At 41.1% G+C, this 24,558-nt stretch overlaps 1 protein-coding gene across 2 annotated transcripts in view; it reads left to right on the top strand.

Annotated features, from left to right (window-relative positions):
• The window catches only part of kcnh3 (potassium voltage-gated channel, subfamily H (eag-related), member 3), an 84,230-nt gene that overhangs the window by 38,150 nt on the left and 21,522 nt on the right, over positions 1-24,558 (top strand). For both annotated transcript variants that reach the window (XM_078795498.1, XM_058081687.2), the window contains 4 exons: positions 18,338-18,571; positions 20,467-20,601; positions 22,304-22,443; positions 23,950-24,202. In XM_078795498.1, coding sequence (XP_078651624.1) covers positions 18,338-18,571; positions 20,467-20,601; positions 22,304-22,443; positions 23,950-24,202 — 762 coding nt within the window. The remainder of the gene's footprint in view (positions 1-18,337; positions 18,572-20,466; positions 20,602-22,303; positions 22,444-23,949; positions 24,203-24,558) is intronic.

Below are 24,558 nucleotides of genomic sequence, written 5' to 3'. Positions count from 1 at the left end.
TCGATGGGTGAACAGACACAGATACAGATAATGGTGTGCTTGCTCATCCCTAGTATGTACATTCCCTAAGATTCTTTCAACATAAACAGCCTGCTCCATGCTTTAATTACATGTGCAGATTATCAAAATGTGGCATTCATTTGCATTTGTGCACCACCTGCTCAGGGCAGGCCAGTCATGTCTGGAAGATGTGTTGATATAAATGTAAAATAAGCAGAAAATGAGGCGACAAGACAGACTGTCATAGAGAGACAATGGATGAGAATGACAAGAAGGAGAAAGGCATGTTTTCTGACATGCTCATTCTGTTGAGCCTGTGTGAAGACTTTGCCTCAAAAGTGATGTCTTAGGCCCGTTTTCCCTTCCATTTCAGTAATTTGCTCCTGTATTCAAAACCATTTCCCTCATTACATCTCACTCTTCCATCTTTTTAGTATCTTTCATTGATGTTTTCAAAGGGATTCTACCAGCGCTCCGTAATAATCTCCCTGTGCAGATTCTTTTCACATTCCTCCCTCTTCTGCTCCCCTCTTTCGTCCCGTCCTCTCTCTTGTCTCATTTCCTCGCCTGAACCTTTTCCACTTGCGAGCCTCCCTCCTCTTTAGCCTCCTAATTGAATGAGCCGCACTGCATTGATCGAGCCGCTCACTGCTCACTTGCATGAAACGCAAAAGCTTTCACGATGGCCTGGCCCATCTGCTTGTTGCAGTAGCAGTTTTACTTCCACCTCATCAGTATTTCATCTGAGTATTCTGAGTGTGGACTCTAGCCAGAGATAGCAATAGATCAAAGCTAAAAGCTATCAGACACACTATTTTGATATCTTGATTTTTAACGGGGACATACGATGAAAATATGAAAACCTTTATTACTTTGATACATAAATATTGGGTCTTTGGACTGCCTGCCCATCAAGTGTGAATTACACAACCAATCAATATTTACTGTATGTGATCTATGTGTCCTCCAATGACGTATGATGTGTTGAGCTTGGAAGACATCCATCCTGTCACGACCAGAGAATTCCTCCAACTCCGGCTTCTGTCCACTGAGTTAAACACAGTGCAGTTGAATTCTAAAAGAAAAAGTAGAAATTAAACCCCAGAAATGCCATGAAAGGTCATGGAAGAAGGCTAGCAAGACCAGTGAGACGCCAGAGGGACTCCTCTAAAGAACATCAATTTTTAGGGGGATTTCAGCAGTGGACAAGAACATAAAAGCAGAAGTGACTAGGCCACCTCAATAGGGCACATAAGGATAAAGGTTCAGACTTTACGGCAATACAACAATTGAGGTCTTTGTCACGGAATGTGTTATTTGGTTTCTGGTTTTTGCTGTTTGTCCTCCGTGTGCTCATTGTGCCATAGTTTGCACCTGTGTCTCCCCCCCTGACCCTTGTGTCGCCGCCAATTAGCTCAATCCTCCTTGTGTCCCATCCAGGTGTGAGGTATGGTGTAATTAGTCTGTGTATTTAGTTCCTTTGTCTTCGCCTGGTCGTTGCACGTCTTGTGTGGGGAGTCATGCTAGTTGTATTTTCGTATAGGTCCTTGCATGTCTTTAGTGTGTTTTGGACATTGCATGCTTTATTTTTGTTTATTTATTGTATTTTGGAATATTGGGTTTCCCCAGAGTTTGCATGTTCTCCCTGTGCATGTGTGGGTTTTCTCTGAGTACTCTGGGTTCCTCCCATATTCCAAAAGTTGGGGATTAATATAGCATATATATCATTCATTCATTCATTTTCTACCGTTTTTTTCCTCACGAGGGTCGCAGGGGTGCTGGAGCCTATCCCAGCTGTCTTCGGGCGAGAGGCGGGGTACACCATGGACTGGTCGCCAGTCAATCACAGGGCACATATAGACAAACAACCATTCACACTCACACACTCACATTCATACCTATGGACAATTTGGAGTCGCCAATTAACCTAGCATGTTTTTGGAATGTGGGAGGAAACCGGAGTACATATATATATGTATATATATAGCGCGCAGACCTCACAGCTAGGAGACCATGGTTCAATTCCACCCTCGGCCATCTCTGTGTGGAGTTTGCATGTTCTCCCCGTACATGCGTGGGTTTTCTCCGGGTACTCCGGTTTCCTCCCACATTCCAAAAACATGCTAGGTTAATTGGTGACTCCAAATTGTCCATAGATATGAATGTGAGTGTAAATGGTTGTTTGTCTATATGTGACCTGTGATTGGCTGGCGACCAGTCCAGGGTGTACCCCGCCTCTCGCCCAAAGACAGCTGGGATAGGCTCCAGCATGCAACCCTGCAACCCTAGTGAGGATAAGCGACATAACAAACGAATGAATGGATGGTGTTTTGCCAGTGTTTTTAGAATTAAACCTTATTTAGCTTTATTCTACGCGGTGGCACTTCTGCAATGTAAACTGCAGCAAAGCTATCAATCATTCATCCACATGTCTCTTTTTTCTTGTATTGTGGTCATCAGATAAAATAGGATACAGTGGCTCACTGGGAAATGCTGGCCCGCCACTGTTTTTGCAATTTGATTTCCTGCCGAGAGAAGTGTGCTTGTCACGTTACTGAGCTCCTTGGACAATAGGCTCCATACCTGCAAGCCCCAGGAGCTCTCCATCCATGCGTACAACCTCTTCTCCGCTGGATATACACGCGGCCCTCAGGCGTATTGACTGATGATTGGGTTTAGTGCATTTTCATGGCATTGAATTTACAGCAATTTACGGCATGTGATGCCAAAACCTACTGTTGACAATCTAGACAGCAAAGCTTTTGAAAACATGAAGATAGTTGCAAGCTCATTCCATCCTTTCCTTCCATTTTAGCTCAACAAGCTTGGTTTAACCTCTCCTCTTGGAGAGTCATGTTGAATTCTCACGTATTTCCTGTGGCCCATATGTGTTAAAGTCATCTGACCCGTGCTGTAATAAGTAATTAAGCAATTGCTCCTACCTAAAGTAGTCTTGGAATTTTGCCCCCCAGCGCTGAGCTTCACACCCCTTCTGTAGCCTTTTGAATCTTCCTTGTGAATTTCTGTTAATGACACATCATAATGCCCACAGCGGCATCTTCTCGTCAGCAATTCCCTCTCCCTCACTGTCAGTGCCACCTTGCCTCCTTTTCATCTAGTTTATCTCCTTCCTGCTCTTTGCACATTCTCTCTCTGCAGCTGCAAGATAATGTTGACCAACTTTGTAGACTTACCTTACTTTGCTGCAATGAGAGCTTCTTCCCTGTGTGTAACATGTTAAAGGTCCCTTGCAAATAGAGACACAGCAGGACCAAATAATGCCATGACTGCTTCGCTAATGCCGGAAGTGTTGGTGACAATGCATATCCATGTGGGAGCAATGCACGTCACCCATACTATTGTCTTGCATGAGTCGTAATGCGCACAATTTTCGGTCACAAATTGCATGCCACATGCGTAATTTATTCATAAACACAACGCAAACAGTGTGCAAAGGAGTTTTCAGGCATGCCATAAATCATGGGTGTCAAACTCAATTTACATGGGGGCCACTGGCTACAAAAAAAAAACATTTATTAAAAACAGAAAAAAATAATAAATAAAAATAAAAAAACTGTCTTCAATGCTTTTGCTTCTGCTATACCCTACACTTTTTCAGTGCTTTGGTTCCGGTTTTCCACAAGAAAAGCTTTGATAAAACATTCCACTGTTCTCAAATATCTCCATCTTTATTTACTACACAAAATAAGATAAAAAAAAATAAATCAGCAAATCAAAATAAAGAAAATAAATCAATCAGTAATAAATAAATAAAATAATATTAAAACTGCTTATTACGATACTATTTTCATTTCCCGGCAAATTTCTAGTCTTTTATGATATAATTAGTTCCGTTAGTACGATACCCGGTTATTATGATAATCCGGTTACTACAATGCCCTTTTCATCTCCCGCCAGCCAATTTGGTCTGCTTATATCGATACAAAAGCAGCTTAAATCAATCTTTGCTTAAGGATTTCAATACCAAAAAAGAACACGGCGAACGGCTGCTTCCAGTCAACTTTATTTTTCACACTTCCACCACCAGAGCGCAGCACACACACCGATTCCCGCACTTCCTGGTTCACAGGTCATGCTCAACCCGCCCCACATAGCTGGCCAAACACATGCCTGCAACAGAAGAACCAACTGACATAGCATACACACCTATTCCAACGAAGACACAAGCGTACAAATACATGTATTTAATTGTGTTGTATTCAGATATCTTTTTATCGCTTGCAATAATCACTGTTTTTCATATGTACATGCTGGCGTTCGTGGTTTCTCTCGTGTGTATAGATTCTATACACACGAGAGAAACCACGAACGCAGTTGGTTCTTCTGTTGCAGGCATGTGTTTGGCCAGCTATGTGGGGCGGGTTGAGCATGACCTGTGAACCAGGAAGTGCGGGAATCGGTGTGTGTGCTGTGCTCTGGTGGTGGAAGTGTGAAAAATAAAGTTGACTGGAAGCAGCCGTTCGCCGTGTTCTTTTTTGGTATTGAAATCCTTAAGCAAAGATTGATTTAAGCTGCTCGACATTGTTCTATACTATAGAACAATGTCGAGTGCATTATTGCCCACTTTTAATGCAGTTCGGCGCAGGATCGGATATATCGACAGTCCGGTTAATATCGATATTTTTTCCGACTCCCGACAATATCGATATAACGAGACTTTACTGTATTTGGTGGGAAGATCAATTTTTTTTTTCAGATTCAAACTACCAGTATTAACAATTATTTAACCTTTAACATGAACATTAATGAAACGTAACAATTTTACCAAATTAGCAAGTTAGCATCGTTACATCTAGGAGCAGCGTCATAGCATGCAAAATCATGTCAATTGTTTCCGGTGTGCACACAGCTTTAAGCTGTCATTACTGGGTGCATAATACCATACAGCAAACCCGCGGGCCGTGAGTTTGAGACCCCTGCCATAAATGATAATGAGCAGCGAGTGTCTCTCGCTGTCGTCAATCGGGAAATAACATCACGAAAGCTCTTAAAGTCGCGCCTCTGACAAAACCCTGGGTGGGGGCACCATTCTCAGGTTTGCTTTCAGGCTGCTGATCGGTCCAATTACAGTACTGTATGTCTGTTTCCAATTCTGGAAGATAGATTGGTGAGATATCAAAGCAAAAATGTAGCATCCATTTACCTTAACTTGTGATGGCCCAAGCCGTCCCTCCCTCAATCATCCTCACAAATGAATTCAAAGGTCATTTTTTTTTGGGTGCATCCGCCATACCGTGACCTTTCTTTGAAAGTCCAGTTAAATGTTTTGTGGTCCCTCATCTTAACCCACTAGCTTTCAGTCCCCACACCTAAAAGAACTCCCTCATGGCTGACGCTCGGCCCCCAATCCTATTTCATCTGTTCCTCACACACTTCACCTGCACATTCCTTATTGTATTGTACGCCATGACTCTTGTGTATCATCTTTTCATTTCTGTGAAAATGTCTTATTTTATTCTTTGGGTCACATCCATCACATTTCATTCTTGCTTCCTCCTTATTTTACAAAAAAGCTATTTCTGTTCATGCCTTCCATTCACTATTATTACCTCTGCCGAGTTCCTTTTTGCGGCACCCCCCCAAGCCATTTTTCTAATTGTGTTTTTCATATGAGAATTACTGCCTGGAACCCACCTGCCACAACTAGTGTCCTACAGAGACACTCCTACTGATTCGGTCCAGGCCCAGTAAGAGTCTGGTCGTGCACAAGTGCAATTAATATTTTAGTACAACATGAATCTGGTGGGAACTTATTGAGTAACTTTGTGGCATATATTATTAACAAGGAGTTGTTGTGCTTTTAGGGGATGAACATAAAATACAATCATTGGACACATCATTAGGTACACCTGGGCAGCCCAGTGATCTCTATCCACCCATTCATTTATTCATTCATTTTCTACCGCTTTGTGCCCTGTGATTGGCTGGCGACCAGTCCAGGGTGTACCCCGCCTCTCGCCCAAAGACAGCTGGGATAGGCTCCAGCACCCCCTGCGACCCTTGTGAGGAAAAGCAGTAGAAAATGAATTAATGAATGAATTAACCTAACATGCATATTTTGGGAAGGAAGTGTAAAAAGAAGTTCATAGGAACCCAAAAACAATACACTGCTCATTTCTTTAACAAGAACTGTCACACAAGTGTAAAAAGAAGCCAAACTATATTCATAGCAGCATGTACAAACAATCACTTTTTAACAAGAACTGTCACACAAGTGTAAAAAGTGCAACACTGACTTTTTAACAAACAAGGCAGGGATTAGCTTCTTGACTGGAGGGGTACAAAGATAACGCCTTAGTCATTTGTGTTGAGGCTTGCGTTCCCTTTCTTCGCGCAGTAAGGCATGAGACAGCCCAATGATGTGTTTATGTCTTATTGATTTTTGTGCATTGAGCACTTTGGGGTCAAAACCACTGCTGGTCTTCAGCTGCGGTCGGAGGGCCATTTGAGGTTTTCTAATGCTGGGAAGTCAGTTGAGATTCATACTTTATTGACATGCATTGGGATATTTGGAGGCGCAAGCAGATGCATTACGTTTTGGATAAGTGGATATGTGTGTGTGTGCCATTATAGGTCACATTTACTGTCTGCTTTGGAAGAGGAAATATTCTTCTAAACACACTGAAGTCACTACAATCAAAATGTATTAAAATGATTTGCCATGCTCAAGCTTCAGACGGGAGCATGGCCTTTGCCATCAAACGGCTTGTTACCATGGTGACTGCAGGTGTGTGTGTGTGTGTGTGTGTGTGCATGTGTGTGAGTGTGTTAATGATCCACTGACTTTTACAGCCGAACTACTTCCTAATGATCCATTAATGCAACGAACAGGTTAGAGCCTAGGTATGCAAAGATGACACCGACAGCCCTCCATTATCTGTATGATAAAGACCAGAAGTAGGCGATGCGTGATTGGTTCAACGTCAGTACAGTTTGCCAAAGTAATGGATTCCAGTGATCCTCAACTCCTCAAAGAGTGATGGCTAATTTTCAATTTGTTGGGACCAATATTTACAGTATTTATTTCCTCAAATTACTTTATTTGAATGGGGGCACAATGATGAATAGCTTGTGCCATAGACTTCTCTGCATAGAAGGCTGATTTATAGTTCAATTGACGGAGTCCTAATTACACAACTAAATCAAGACTTGTTCCTTAGTGTGTGTACAAATGCCTGTTCTGCACGATTCTTTATTTCGCTTATAGGAGTACTTGCATAAGATGAGATAATGTGGGTGTAGTATACAATATTGACTGTGGTCACCTGGGGGCTTCTTTAAACATTTCTAACCTCTGTCATGTATTACATGGCCTCAGAGACCTCAGTTTACCATGAAAGAATTCATTCATTCATTTTCTACCACTTATCCTCACTAGGGTTGCAGGGGTGCTGGAGCCTATCCCAGCTGGTACACCCTGGTACAGCCAATCACAGGGCACATATAGACAAACAACCATTCACGCTCACGTTCATACCTATGGACAATTTGGAGTTGCCAATTAAGCTAGCATGTTTTTGGAATGTGGGAGGAAGCCGAAGAAAACCCACACATGCACGGGGAGAGCATGCAAACTCCACACAGAGATGGCCGAGGGTGGAATCGAACTCGGGTCTCCTAGCTGTGTGGCCTGCACACTAACCACTATTTCCGCCATGAAGCTGGGGTATTATCATACAAATCTAAATCAGAACAAAATTTAATTGAGCCTGTAAAGTGTTTGCGTGTTAGCATACCTGACAAGCCAGGTGATGATGTGTGTTTAACTTTTTTTGTCTTCTTTCCATACTGATTTTTAAAAAGTGAAAGAAAAAAATATATTTTGTAGCGGCCCCCTTTTGGAGATGAATTTACTCCCATCACAAACTTGACAAGCTACTACGTTTTGAAATAGTAATATCAAAACTGAAACATTTCTTGAAAAAAACTTTTGACACCTAAAGTGTTAATAATGAAACGTGTTCACAGGAGCACTGTCATAACACCGGGCGTGCCCCCCAGTTTGAAAACCACTGCATTAAGCGATGTGAAGAGAAGAAGGTGAGAAAAAGGTAGAGAACAGTTAGACAAAAATAGAACATACACTGGAAGTTAGGTGAAGTGGACTCACATCGATACTTAACTTCTTTTTACACTTGCGTAACACTTGTGTAACATTTAACATTACACACATTACATAGTGAGAAATTGAGAGAGAATGTTTTGTCGTTTTTACATTTTATTACAGTCATCCCTCGGCCGCGGTAAGTGAATCAATATTAGTAACAAATATCAATATCATACTAGTACATGTTTTCGTACTTACAGCGTAGAAAACCTGTTTATGACTTTCTACCTTTTTGTAATATTTGGTGTTTGTGCTGTGGTACGTTCTATTTTAGAACTGCCACAATTTGGTCCTTCATTTGAGTCTGTATGGGATGAGATGTTAACCTGAAAGTGACTTTTCTGATGCAAAGTGTGTTCTTTGTCGTTGAAAGTGGCTGTGCAAGGCATTAATTTCCCACTTAGCAGCAGCAGAAGGAAGCAGCGGAGACGTTGGTCTCACCTCTCATTTTTAACTGTGAGTGGCCAGACAAGGATGTTTAAGAAAGCCATTTTGTCAGTGTGCATAACTCGACACCAGAGTGCACAACTTCTAGTGGGCTATCATCTTTGCATGCACTTCCATGTTCTCTCCATGCTCACTGACATATGCATGTGTGTTGGGGTTGGGCGGGTAGAGGAGAGGCACTGTGTTTTTCTCATCAAAGCCCCACCCTCCCCACTATCTCCAAGGAAACGCACCACAATTTATACCAGTCGCCAGGCAACAATAGCTGGTGTCTTTGGGACACAAAGCTGCTGGTGGAGAGAACACACACACATGCTCACACACAGAGCGCTCAAAGTGGTCCATGTGTCTTTGTCCAACTCTCAGCATTCAATGCGCACCTGTGACAAAAGTTAGTTTGTTTATGTGTGTGTTTGTTTGCGTGTGTTGTGTAAACACTGATTGTTTCTTATCAACAGTGTCTCACACACACACACACACATACACAGTCTACATCTGTTTTATACAGAGAGACAATTCACAATAATCCACAGCACGGTGATATCCATATCCCTAGGAGCATAGTAATTCTATACAGTATTGCCACTTTGCATACAGAAATACTAGTGTGGTTTAGGGGCCTCCAAAATGCAGCCCAGGGGGCCATTTGATATCCTTTGCTCATCTTTTTTAATGGCCAACGGCACATTGTAGAAATACTATAATTCCAAACCAATCAGACCATAGTCTTTCATTTTTCTGTATAGTTTTTTGGCTATATGTGTGCTATTCGGATAATTGCAGAAAATGCTTAACCAATTTTGTATATGCTAAGTAAGAAAACAACACATTTTAATGGGGGTCTGAATCCCTTGTGAGAACTCATGAGTTCTTGTTAGTGCACTTTTCATGAATTTCCACATTTCTTAAAGATTGTGACTTGAGGTTCACTTGAGAAAATATTGTCCGGTCAATCAGCCGATATTCATTCCTTGGTGCCCTACTCTCCCGAAATAGCTTTTCACTAAACAGGAAATGTCCTCACGTTTTAATCTTGCAAGATCTTGTGACACTCCAACTAAGTATACCAACAAAGTCTTGAAATTGGCAAAAGTGATCCTCCTGTTACCTGCTCTTTACCTGGTAGACCTCGTATGTATGAAAAGCAGAGTTATGATGCACACTGCCACCTACTGTATGGAGTTACAATTAGCCATGTTTAGAGACATTCTTATCATTGGCTAAGAAAGACCCATTACATTTTGGTGCAAATCCATAGGAACGGGCAGATCTAGTCCTTCATGTTTGTTACTTCGTTTGATATTATTTGTGTACACCTTAACTTGTTTATAAATATTATAATGTATGTACGTGGGTGCGTGGGTTTTCTCCGGGACTCACATTCCAAAAACATGCTAGGTTAATTGGTGACTCCAAATTGTCCATAGGTATGAATGTGAGTGTGAATGGTTGTTTGTCTATATGTGCCCTGTGATTGGCTGGCGACCAGTCCAGGGTGTACCCCGCCTCTCGCCCAAAGACAGCTGGGATAGGCTCCAGCACCCCCGCGACCCTCGTGAGGAAAAAGCGGTAGAAACTGAATGAATGAATGAATGAATGTATGTGTGTGCATGGGTTTTCTCCGGGTACTCCCTTTTCCTCCCACATTTCAGTGTCAGCTGGGATAGGCTCCAGCATGCCCCCCTCGACCCTATAATGAAGATAAGTGGCGTTGAAAATGGATGGATGGATGAATCCTAAAAATGATTTCAGACAAATTTGTAACAGTTGTTGGATGTTGTGAATCTTGAAAACCACAAGCTGAAGTCTGCTTGACAATAAAAAATAAACAATTTAAAGCATCATTGCACTTTGCAGTAGTCTAACCAAAGAGGCATAAAAAGGTGAAGTAGTTGCATGCTCTGCAGAGTGAGTGGCCATTGACTGTTATTTTGTGGACATGGATGAAGCTAATTGGATCACTCAGCCCATCCGTAGCTCGCTTTCAGGCTAGTTGAACAGGAACATGAGCTAATCTGCACACACACACACACACACAGTCACGTGACTCAGCCACTTGCCTGCAAACATGGGCCTCAGGCCGGGTCATTAAGCAATGTGTTGTCACTGCATCTGATACCATTCACATCTGTGATATGAGACCTTTTTGGCAATTAAGTCCAGTGTAACTGAGTCAGGGTGAGATAACTGTGTTTATTATGGAGATATATTATGTATTTATATTGTCCCTGGTCTGTGTGGATTTGGGGCAGACCTGCATTAGCCTTGCGTACAGTTGATTGGGTTTAAACCTGTTTGCAAACATTGGAAAAAAAGCTTGCTGTAAAGCAGTGATACAGAGGATATAAAAAGATCACATTCTCATTTCAGAATTGTCATTCTTTTTATTAAAATACATTATTTCAGCTAAGAATATATGTGGCATATATTATTTACAATCTTTTCACTTATCATGTTTAATGACCCATCATGTCATTGTATGGTCATATCACCTCGTACTTTGGTACGAGGTGCATTATTAAAAAAAAAAACCTTAAACTGTATTATGGAAAGCAGGAAGTGAACAAATGTAACAGTTACTGATTGTAAAAGTACCAGATGGAGGGGTAGGATTTAATAAGCTTTGCTTCTTCCTACTTCTTTTGGACATGTGGAACTGTGAACTGATTATGTGATGCATTTAATTGTAATCTGATGCATGTTCAAATGAAATAAAACCATTACCATCTTCAGGGTACACACTGTTCAGTGGTGTACAATCAGGGTCAGCAAGGCTTTCATTATCATTAATCCAAGTAGTGAGTAAGTTTACATTTTATACTTTAAAGTGACACATTTACTGAGCATAATTAGGCATTAACCATGGACGGTGTTGCGAGTGAAGAATGGCTGGGAGGAGGGGCTGTCCATTTTTATGGCCATCTTAATTACTATATGCTGATCTAAAATCACAGTAAAAATAAATGTAAACATGAGAAAACAGGGATAAGGACTGGTTAACTGATTTTCACTTACTAGAAATAAATCAAACTTTTTAAAGGTTTTTCTTAGTGTGCACCTCTTTAACCAAGTGTTTTGTTTGTTTTTTATATATTTTTTATCCAAACTGTAGGAATTTATTTGAACCTTATTTTATTGTATTGTGTCAGATTCCTTTCTCCACTCTGCTCTTCTCTTCCATTGTATTTCATTTCTTTCATTCATCAACTGGTGAAAAGAATTGGTTAAACGGGCCATTATGGCCAGTCAGTATGTACAATTCTCACCCAAGATGCTGCTCCCCGTGATGTTAAAAAGCAGCTAACCTTGCCTCAAGTCATATTGATATATTGAAATATATTCACATGTCTGTCATAATGAGTCAGGTGATAAAAAGTCACGTCAGTATTCCCCCGAGTGCTGAACTGTGCACGTCTCAGTGAGGGTTCAGCTGGAGGTTAAAGAGTTCATCAGCTATAGCTGCTATCATGCGTGTCCCTGGAGACTGAACACCATTACCACTAAAGCCTAAAGACTTGCATGCGCCAACATACGTGTGAAGGTGGCCATCACATGGCTGATGGACTCACTGGCTGCTACTTTATATTCTTTTTGTTGCTTAGCCAACAAATATTGGGGGTGTAGCATGTTATTAGTAGTGCTTGTTTGTCCATTTGCATACACACAAATGACTTTTGTGCTAACTGAATGGCACTTTTTGCTTGTGAAGTGCATTGGAAGAGCACTTGTGTCTGACACTTTGAGAGTTGGTCTGTGCGGATGACAGAATTAAAAAAAAAAAAAACATCTCCTGCCGGAACATCAAGGACCCTTCATGTCCCAAGCAGGTACTTTTTTCTGAAAGGTTCATCTAGTGAAAGTCATTAATTAGCAGCGTTTTTCTTATTTTGTTTTGATTATCATAGCCCAGGGATGTGCTGCATTCATCTCACTTTAGCTTCCTGCCTATAGTTTTTTTATATATCAACCTGATGATGGTCAACCCTTTAATGATGTTCTCATTAAAGGAGGCCTATATGCTCATTTTCGGCCCTTTGTATTGAGTTGTGGACTCCTATAGAGCAGCTACACGCAATAACCCACACAAAAAGCTTTCTAGAACTTCCAGAATCTGCACATATTCCAGCTGAATCTCCTTTGATTTCCTTTTTAAAAAAGGGATTGTGTGCCCTGATAAAACATAACTCACATTCTGTTTTTATATATTTAACTTTACTGTCAATAATGTCAACAATGATAAATGGAACCATGAATTCTGATGTCAACCAAAAAATCTTAAAGGAGAATGTCCAGCCATCTGTTTGTGATCTCAAGCTGAAACGAACTTGGTTTCTGCAGCAGGACAATGATCCAAAACACACCAGCAAGTCCACCCCTGAATGAAACATAATTTTGGAGTGGCCTAGTCAAAGTCATGACATGAATGAGATGCTGTGGCATGACCTTAAAAAGGCAGTTCATGCTCGAAAGTCATATTTCTCATCTCAGGTTGAGAAATTTACAGTTAAATGTAATTGTCTTCTCATTAAATCTGATCTTTTTTTTTATTTAAAAAAAAAAATTCTGTGTAAATTCAGTCAAGGTCTATTCATCCAATCAATGTAGAAAATCCCATTTAGACACACATTTTCAATTAAACCCCAAATAATCCACAGTCTGATGATGATTTGCAGTTAAAGTTAACAGAATTTTAATATTTTTATTATTTTTATAAAACATACCATATTGCCAAATAAAAATACACTTTGAGCAAGTTATGAGCAATTGAGTCTGATCTAAATGTCCCCAACATTCACTTTGTTTTTGTCTCTAATCTCTTAATGGCCAGCCCATGTGGTGATAATCCTAAAACGAGAGCCGTCATTCCCCCTTCTGCTGTTCCTCTTCCTCCAGTCTGTTGTCTGAAGCGCCAGGAATCAACCTCTCAGTTTAATAAAGCCGTGAAAGACTATTTACAGACATGGCAGCCTGAGGCGCGTGTTCAATGTCTTCTTAATCATTGGCAGCAAACAAAGAGTTTTCAGGAGTTGTGGTGATCAAGTTTCTCAAGAGCATAGCTCTCTGCTTCACAGAGTCACAGCACATGTTGGAATCCATTTTTCCCCTCAATGAACCGCAGCAGCCCAGTGTCAGCAGAACTCATGCATGCTACCACCTTCATGCTTGACTGTAAACGAGACACATTTAAGTTGCTACTCACTTGTGTTGCCAGATGTTTAGACAATAATGGCTGTGTTAACTCATTTTCAGTGTACCTTAGTGAACCAATACTGCTATACAGTCTTTACATTGACTACTCTAAAGTATACCTGAATCCTTGACAAGCTATACTTTCATAAAAATGCTTGCTGAAATACTGTAGCTGAGCCCTACTCTGACCCGCCACATTTTAGCGGCAAGGTATCAGCTTTTTATGACGTGGAAAAACATGAAAAGAGAAAGGAAAAGTTGTTCTCCACTGATGGATGAGAGCTTCCACCAACCTGACCCTTATTTTAAAATGCAGTAGTGGTCAACATTGTCCTCTCTGGTCCATTTAAAGTGACCCGAGGTCATCATTTGGTAATATGTGGAATACACTCTGACAATATAATACTACACACTGCATTCTCTAGGGGAAAAACTCTTATGTACTCTGAGCTGCAACACATCATGCCTGAGGTTTGAAGTAAAAGCAAATTCAATACAAAATACATACAGCAGTAATCTAAAGATTTGGAAGGTGTCCCTAAACATTTGAGTGGTACTGTACAAACTGTAGACAACATTATGTTTTATATTGTGGTTGTAATTTGGCAGCATGTATGTATTTGCCAGTGCTTGCCATCAGATAATTATGTATGCTGACATCTGTACAGGAAATGCCAGTCAGTATTATAACATTCTTAACTTAACGTGTAAAAAGAATTGACTCATTCTTAATAGTAACTGGTAAAAAACAATAAAATACCACTTTAGAGGCATAAAATGTCTAATGTTTTATATTTTCTGATAATGTTCTCATTAGATTATGTGTGGGTTCCGTGTGTTTGTGTATATTACTGTTAATTGATGAATGGGTAATGTGGAAAGTGTTTCAGTATGCAATGACGTTGCGTATCGGATTGACCTTCAAACAGTGTGCCAAAGGGAGTCCATATTGTTAATATTGTTTTTACCAGTGTATTGTCTAAAGGGCAGCTGCTACATAATCAGAAGTTAGCATTGGATGGCTAGAGGGATAATCCAATCACAAGGCAATCAGAAAATTTGACCATGCATCGTGGGAGAAGATGCATTGCAAAGTTAGCTGGTGTGTTTGAGGACTGTGGAACAAGTCACCACTCAACATGCAACACAAAAACATTGGGGGATTTCTAACTATTTATTATTTTTTAATAAAAAATACTTTCAGATGCTGTCGGGTTGAGTTCCAATTATGTGTGACATTTTTGATCTGACATCTGATGTGATGGGGTAATTAATACAAAAATGTACATGTTGGTTCAGATGCTTACATTAAATAATGGTTGCTGTGATTGTTTATTGAACTATTGCATTGAAATGTGCCTGACACTTTGAAAAACCTGCCTTGGAGCTTTTTGTGACGTGTCAGCAAATCATTTTGATTTCTTATTTTTGCATTTTGAAGCTCTACTTAGAACTTAATTAAAATCCAATAATGCAGAAAGTAAATTCTTGCAATTTTTTGACTGGTCTTCAAATTTTGAGTGGATGAAACACACTGCAGTCATCTCAGCCACTGTATTTGATTATTCATCAAGGCTGTACAGCAACTGATGCTGTGGCCTCGGGCATGTTTTTCCACAATGGATCCAGGGTTTCCGTTAGATGTAATTAATCATGGCGGCCCACCACTACAAAATAAAAGCCGCCACACCTTAAAAACTAACTTGAAAACAATGTTAAGTGATGTATTGTACCTGCTATACGAGATATCCATCCATCCATTTTCAATGCCCCTTATCCTCAAAAGGCTTGCGGGTGTATGTTGGAACCTATCCCAGCTGACTTTGAGCGAGAGGCAGTGTACATACAGATGCATATATAGATTATTATTATTATTTATGCACATACTGACTGCAATTACTTTGACAACAATTTAAAATATCATACAATTATTTTACTGCACTTTGTTTTGAAAAACATCCACCGTAATCACCTCTCTGCCATTTCTTGGCATCTTTTTCTTGGCACCAAGAAGATTATACAACAGGAGAGCCGACTCTGCACCCGCTTCTGTACTATGCCCTGGGCGGGTTTGGCTGCCATGTTAGGGTGCTGAATCCAGATAAATTGCATTGAAAATATGCCCTCAGCACACTGCTCAGCCATTAATTGCTCAAATAGAAAATACTATAACCATTAAAACATTATCTCTTTGTTCCATGTGAATTTTGCTGCTCCAACTAGTACCCCAAGGAAAAGCTGTGATGACACGGCTTGGAACCTTTTTTAGGATCCAATGCTGAATTTTTTTTACGTTTCCATTTCTCAGCATTCTCTCATATTCTTTTCGAGGGATTGCATTTTCTCCAGGAAGCTTTGTTCCATCCTATTGCCATTCCAAGCACATGGACCCAGACCACAACAAGCTCTTGAAGCAAATGATTACTGGGCACTTCGGCTCCAGTTGGAAAACCAGGAAATGTCAGCTTTTCCCTGTGACGGATGAGGTGTTTGCACCTGCGGCAGTACGCAACGTATAGTATGTTTTCCAGGAGGATTTTGTGGCCAGCGAAAGTGTCGCTACCATGAATAACGTTTGCAAAGGCAGTGGACATTTACATGAACTCTGGAGACACAAAGTACAAGGGCCCGGGCTCTCAAGTATAAATATACATTTCACACAAGGCCAGCGGAGGCATCGGCGCTCATTTGCGATTCTATTCGCATGCGGCGGGCCCATGTTGACCTCACATGCCAAGCAGACAGACCTTCATTATAACTAACCATGCCACTTCTCAGTCACAAGAGGAGGGAAAAATAGCAGAAAAATAGCAATTTAGACCTCTCCACTGAACAAACGTGTTGAATGGAGGGACAAGAATGGAAACGGTTTCCGAGGCAACAAGAAACTAGAGGCACACCCGAGGCTGCCACTTTAATGGTTGAGGAAACTGTTGGACTTGTGTGTGTGTGTGCGTGTGTCCATACATGTGTGTGTTTACTTACCTGACTGAGCTCAACTGCTTGGGGATCAAGGAGGATTCCTTCAAGAGGATGACCTCTCACCTCAGATGTCGAAGGATTGCCTCGGCTGCAGCCAAAAGAAGCAAAAATATGTAAAAAAATGTGGACATAATGCTCATAAATACACTCCTGGTCAAAATTTTTAAAAACAGTTGAAAAATTGCATGTATTTACATTTTTCATTGCTGGATCTTAAGTCGGTTCTAAGTAAAGCTTCAAAACGCAAAAAAATAGAAAACTAAATAGTGCGACAAATATTATTTGAGTACACAATTTATTGCAAACAACATTCATTCATTCATTCATTTTCTACCGCTTTGCCTCACGAGGGTCGCGGGGGTGCTGGAGCCTATCCCAGCTGTCTTCGGGCGAGAGGCAGAGTACACCCTGGACTGGTCGCCAGCCAATCACAGGGCACATATAGACAAACAACCATTCACACTCACATTCATACCTATGGACAATTTGGAGTCACCAATTAACCTAGCATGTTTTTGGAATGTGGGAGGAAACCGGAGTACCCGGAGAAAACCCACGCATGCACGGGGAGAACATGCAAACTCCACACAGAGATGGCCGAGGGTGGAATTGAACCCTGGTCTCCTAGCTGTGAGGTCGGTGCGCTAACCACTCGTCCAACGTGCCGCCCTTGCAAACAACAGCTCAAGTGAAATAGACCGTTCATCGGGTGATCACAAGTTTAAAACCATAGCAAAAAAAAAAACTAAACCCAAAAGCCCAGAAACCTTCCTAAAATAGAAATAAATGTTCAAAAAAACATTCAGTAATGAGTAGCTGGACCATTCATTTCATTCAACTCACAAATTGGTTTGCGCATGCTTGATGCCACTGTTTCCAGGAGGCTAGTGGGAATGTTGCTCCGAGTGGTAAAGCTTCATAGAGGGCATCTGTCTGAAACTGATCTTTCCATTTTTCTAAACATCCCTTTCCATCAATCCCATAAAATTCTCAATTGGATTTAGATGAAGAGAACACAGCAGAATGGTGCAATAGAATGAGGTTTTTCTCTGGAAGAAATCCTTAGTCAGGTGAACTGCAGCATTGTTTTGTTGGGCCTTCCATCAAAACAGGATGCCCCCTGCAACATCTCCACATACCTAGTTGCCATTTGACACCCCTGCACAACCTGACCCTCCATTGTTGCATTGAGGGAAAAAAGCACCCCAGCACCCGTTCCAATGTACTGCATATAAATCATGCCATAACATTGGAAGCCATCATGACCGCCAAGGTTACATTTTACTCATCAGAGAATAAAACTGTCTCCCACTTTTCAGTGTCCCATGTTAGGTGCTCTTGTGCAAATTCCAAATTTGTGGTGTTGAAGAGACAAGGCCTTTGAAGACATTGTAAAAACTCTTGTCTGGCAGATGCCATTCGATGGTTATTTGGTTATTGGACTGCACACAAATATTTCTGCTCAATTCCATCAATCAGGATTTTTAATTGTCTCCAATGTATGCAACTTGTCGGTGTGATGAAAATTGTTACAGAGCTCAAAGTAAACATTTGTGATACTAACATTGCCTCTCTATGTCGTCTTTTTAGACAGCAACTTTGTGCTGGGTAACGCTCAGGTGCAGTCGCTCTACCCCATTGTCTACTGCTCCGATGGCTTCTGCGAGCTCACGGGCTACGCTCGTGCCGAGCTCATGCAGAAGAGCTGTGCTTGCCACTTCCTGTACGGCCCCGAAACCAGTGACCGCTTCACAGCACAGATCCAAGGAGCACTGGATGAGAGACGCGAGTTCAAGACCGAGCTGGTCTTCTACAAGAAAGAAGGTGCGTCTCTCGTTGTTGTTGGATCTGTGATGGGAATACTCTTCATTCACAAGCATGTGAGACTGGAGTGTGTGAAGTGAAAATTGTGAATGAAGCACAGCACAACCACTACATCCAGACATTTTTTATTCATAAATCATAATTCAATAAGTGTCATGTCAGATTGGAAAGGAGAAAGTCTCGCAAAAGGAAGTGCCAATGAGACTCTGATGTCATTTCATTACTTTACTGTAAAAGCAGCTTTCTCAGCACAACACTGTGTTTTATCAATGACAAATTAAATCATATACAGTCATCCCTAACTACACTGTGATTTGAACAACGCTGTCTCTGTTGTGGTTTTTTGAAAACTAATTACCTCTGTTCGGTGGTTGACTACGGACCTTCATTAGGCACGAGTTCAATTCCCGGCCAGGACCCCGACACTCAGCTGAATAAGGTGTCCAGTGCTGGTCTGTAGAGAGGGAAAAAAGTAACTTTAAAAAAATAATAATTAGGATTAGGTCATAATCAACATTTACTTTTGATGACTAATTTATGTTTATATGTTTATGTTTATATTTTTATTGATATATTGATTAAATGGCATAATTACTCTCATCACCGTTTAGCGTGTTTGTTTTTTACTTTCGGCTTTTCCCTGTCCAATCTTACAACAACAAGTCAATGGCATGATTGGTTTGGGTTTAGTTTTTATTCTAGATGCCCTTGAGTGGAATTGCCCTTTCCAACACTGTGGAAAACTTCTATTGTATTATTAGGTTACAACATTTTATATAGATTTTTTGTAATCATTTTCTTATACTAAAGAGTAACAAAACAATGCAAATTTACACTCAATTTAGTCAGAATCTTTGTAGCTTGAATGCAGGGATTTTTGTATTATTTTGGCTCACATTGCAACATGGCACAAAGGTATTTTTACACATTTATTCAATTTCTTGGTGAATGAAGGATGAATGAATGCCAACATCAAGACATTAAGACGTAAGTCATGCATTTATGCTTTTACATCTTATTATTTAATTAAAAGTTATTTTAAAAAATGCACATTAAGGACTTCAACCTCAAGGATATGTCATTTTTTAAATTAAGGTCTACATTTACAGTTCCTGCAAAAAAATTGTTTGCATTGTTGCTGGGTAAACATAATAATTGCATGAATGCCACCAAGTATGCCAAGTACGTAACCTTCAATTGGCTTATTGTCTCTAAATCCCTTCTTCATCTCTGACAAATACAAACTGATGAGACAAAACAAAAAGCGACCAAGTGTTGTTTCTGTTTACCCTCTTTGTTCCAGGCAAACAAGGACAATATGTCTAATGATTTTATTCAGGCATTCTTTCCTCCTGTATTATTCACACGCATTGAATCCTGTTGGTTAGTTCGACAGGAAACAGTATCCATAAACGTCTCGGAGGACTACACAGGCGAGTAACAGGAAACCAAAACAAAAGCAGTGCCATGAATGAACAGTGTGTACTGCCTTTCTTTGTCTCACCATATTCTTTTTCAAGCAAGAGGAGGCTGCCAGTGTTCAATATTCACCATGAAAAGGCTGAAACAGATACAAATGGAGCATACTTTCAAGTGCTGTCTCTGTAGTCAGACAAGGATACACTGCTTTGATATTCTCTTGTTGACATAAATATATATACTATATGATGAATATTTCCACATGCAACAAAATCATTGCACAGTCTAATGCCTCTATTCAATCAACTACCAAGTATTTTGTATTTGTGTGTGGTCTACGAAAGCTGTAGCTGAAGGTAACTCCTGTTCGAAGTATTATAAGTGGCCAGCATCCAGCAGCTTTATTTACTTCTGCATGCGCTCGAAGATGTTGCTGTTGGATTTAAACATCCACGGAATGTTTATTTTGTGTACAGGCACTCAGTTCTGGTGTCTTCTGGACATCGTGCCGATCAAGAACGAGAAGGGCGAGGTGGTACTTTTCCTCGTGTCTCACAAAGACATCACGGACAAGAAGAAGGACCAGGATCCGGAACAGGGACCAGATACAGGTGAATGACCGCATACATGCAAGATATTTCCAAGTAGTGTTGTAGGTTAGTATTAAATCACAAATAAAGAATAACTGTTTAGTTTCAGGCGGCACGGCGGTCTAGTGGTTAGCGCGCAGACTTCACAGCTAGGAGACCAGGGTTCAATTCCACCCTCGGCCATCTCTGTGTGGAGTTTGCATGTTCTCCCCGTGCATGCGTGGGTTTTCTCCGGGTACTCCGGTTTCCTCCCACATTCCAAAAACATGCTAGGTTAATTGGCGACTCCAAATTGTCCATAGGTATGAATGTGAGTGTGAATGGTTGTTTGTCTATATGTGCCCTGTGATTGGCTGGCGACCAGTTCAGGGTGTACCCCGCCTCTCGCCCAAACGCCTCCGCGACCCTCGTGAGGAAAAAGCGGTAGAAAATGAATGAATGAAATAAATGTTTAGTTTCAAACTCCTGTAATAAAAGGGCATCTTCGGCATCACGTTAACTTACAGCATTAATAATTTAAAATGTATGTGCAGCATTTCCCGTGGCAGGACTGAACCCCTCCCGCCCCTAACATGTCCCCTGAGAAAGAATGAGCGAAGTAGCTACATTCCTCCTGGAGGCCAGTATTTTTACTTTTATTTCATCCTCCTTGAACTCCAAAGTGGCACCTTATTAATAAGCACAGCATTACTCCAACCGCAAAACACTCGTGTGAAGAGATCTTCACTGTATCTGTGTGGAATAATAATGATAAACAATACATATTCCATGAGTGTGTGGGGCCAATAATCCACAATAATCAATGTCTAGGGGCAGCCACAAACAAAATGTGAATGCACCTTGGGAGTCCAGGCCTTTGACGGCATAATTACAGGATGATTTAAGGCAATCCCGAGCAAGCCCAAATCTTAAAGGTCTACTTTTTTATACAACAATAAATAAGTCTCACAGGCCCCATTAAGGTGTCTTGATGCTGGAATTTAGACAGTTTGGAAGAGCTTCTATTCATTTTGTGTGTCTGTAGCTATAATGCTAATGAGCTGTGTTTGTCCATGCCTGTCTATGGCATCCTTTGTGTCTTCAAGAAGTACTATTGTGTACTCTATCCACTATTTACATATACAGTACACTGTAACTCTGCACTTGTCCAAATGTGATAGATGTCATATATCACATAACAATGTAAAATTGAAGAGTGGGACAGAAGGACAATAAATGTTAGCAACACTAGCATAGCTATGTGAGCGACAGTGCTAACATTACACTCACATTTTAACAGCAACGTCATGCCAGGTTGGGGTTAGCTTATTCACAGAAGAAAAGCAAATGATCAAACATAGTTCAAACATTTGTAGTTGACAGACAGTTAGCAGCGCGCCAGGTAAAGCCTGATTTTTACAAGTTAGTGGGCTCACCTAGCTTGGAGCTAGTCAGAGACGTGAGGAAGGAGGTTTTTCTTTAATGACGTCATGAAAATCCGTAACTTCTAAAGTGTTTGAGCACATCGTCTGTCAAAAGTGGGGCAACCAAGTGAGGGAGACGTTTGGTGATTACAAACAGATTTTAAAGACATATGTTACTATTATAATATCACAAAAAGGTCTTTTGAAAACACAGGTTAGATATAGAAGTTGATCAAGCACACAAGTTTTGTCTTCTACGTTGGTTTGAAGGTGTTGTTTTTTTTTATAATGGTTTTCTGGAGCCCGTCTACCTTCCGCAGATGAGGAGACAGGTCTGGAGGTGCATCAGGTGACGCGGCCTCCCGGCTTCAACGCCAACCGCCGTCGTAGCCGAGCTGTCCTCTACCATCTATCTGGACACTTGCAGAAGCAAGACAAGAGCAAGCTCAAGATAAACAACGTGAGTCCCGCGTATTCATCAATTCATCTCATATTATGATTATTATTGCGCTTGTATTTGTATTGTGGCACTGCATCATACTGAGAGCTGTTTCGAATATTTTGACCCTATGGTACCGAATGTTTTGAATGTCGCCTTCAGTGCCACTCCAAGGGTTAACAAATCTAAAGATGGTTCCAGTATTGTGCCCAGGTGTCCCAATCCCCTGTGACATTAGCATAGTAACCTAATTATGGGTGTTAGCATTATGTAATCACAACAAGGTGGCATTACCATGGTTAACACAGCCAAAGAGTAAAATGTAGACGTTGTGAGCTCATGTGTGTTTGTGTTTATATGTTGCTGACATACAGTAAATAGTGTACTACTTTGCTGTGCTTATACCTTAACAGATGGTGTGAAGGTCGCCTCTAGCGAGTTAAAAGTGTAGTGTCAGCCAGAAGCAGCCCACACCTGAAGAGATGGGCTGCGACAGATGCTAGCTAGCATGTTTTTATCAAAGTACACATATAAGCTCTCAATAATGAGTTGGCAAGATTTATTGAAGATAAAATGTATTTGTACTGCTTGTATTTATCTGTTGTGGACCAGGAAGTAGCAAAGATTAGTAAAGATGAAGTGAGAAGAGGATTGGAAATGATGAAGAGTGGGAAGGTACTTGGTCCTGATGGTATACCTGTGGCGGTATGGAAGTGTCTCGTAGAGGTAACAGTAGGGTTCCAGACTTCAATGGGATCTTAGGTGTTGAGAAGATGCCTCAGGAATGGAGGAGATGTGATGTGCAGAGCTGTGGCAAATACAGAGGTATAAAGCTAATGAGCCATACAATGAAGTTATGGGAAAGAGTTGTTGAAGCTAGACTAAGGGCAGAAGTCAGCATTTGTGAGCAGCAAAAAAATTTTTCATACCAAAAAAAGAGTACTACAGATACAGTATTTGCTTTAAGAGTGCTAATGGAGAAGTACAGAGAAGATCAGAGGGAGCTGCATTGTGTCTTTGTAGATCTGGAGAAAGCCTATGAGGAACTGCGCCGAGAGAGGAACTGTGGTATAGTATGTGGAAGTCTGGAGAAGTATGTTAAAGTGGTGCAGGACATACTGAAAGACTGTAAGACTGCAAGATGTGCTCTCGGTGTGACAGAAGAGTTCAAGGTGGAGGTGGGACTGCATCACGGTCAGCTCTGAGCCCCCTCTTGTTTGCTATGATGATGGGCAGGCTGAGAGATGAGGTTAGACAAGAATCTCCATGGACTATGATGTTTGCAGATGACATTTGTAGTGAGAGTATAGGGAACAGGTGGAGGAGATGCTAGTTGATGCTATTTGAGGATGCCCGGTGAGATACATTGTGTTCATCTATGACCAGATACTGTTTTTTTATACAGTTTCTGTATTTGATGTCATTGTAGTGGCTACCTAATGAAATATCAACTTGATATATCCAGTGTATTTTTTATGTACTGCATACTTGTGAGCCTTGAAAGCTAACACCTCCATCCTTACACAGAATATGTTTGGGGAGAAGCCTCCGATCCCAGAGTACAAAGTAGCGGCCATCCAGAAGTCCCGCTTCATCCTGCTCCACTACGGCACCTTCAAGGCCGGCTGGGATTGGCTGATCCTACTGGCCACTTTCTACGTGGCTGTCACTGTGCCCTATAATGTCTGCTTTACGGTGGTCGGTGGGCGAGACGAAGGCAGCGCCCCCAGAAGCCCTCCCAGTGTCAGCGACATCCTTGTGGAGATCTTATTTATGCTAGGTGAGTACTGAAAAGCACCTTGATGATGCTAGTTATGTTAAGGTGACGTTTCATCCATTATCATTCAACCTTCATCATTAATTGAGAAAAGTAACTGGCAGTTGGAATAACTGTGATTACCCATTTCAAATAAATAAATCGCATTCCCCCTTCCCAATCAAAATATCCTTCCTTCGACAGGAAGGAGCTAAATTTGAGCTAAATTTGGTAACTTGTCTGTGTAGATCAGGGGTCTCAAACACACGGCCCGCGGGCCAAATGTGGCCCGCAGGACACTAGTTTGAGTCCCCCGCCTTGATATGAAAGTTTAATGTTAGTGCGGCCCGCGCAAGTTTGATATGGATGCTGTATGGTAT

This window comes from Doryrhamphus excisus, linkage group LG12, assembly GCF_037039965.1.
Source record: "Doryrhamphus excisus strain RoL-2023G ecotype Guam linkage group LG12, RoL_Dexc_Guam_v1.1, whole genome shotgun sequence".
Lineage (NCBI taxonomy): Eukaryota > Metazoa > Chordata > Actinopteri > Syngnathiformes > Syngnathidae > Doryrhamphus > Doryrhamphus excisus.
The sequence above is the reverse complement of the archived record's forward strand: the minus strand, read 5'-3'. Positions and strand labels throughout refer to the sequence as shown.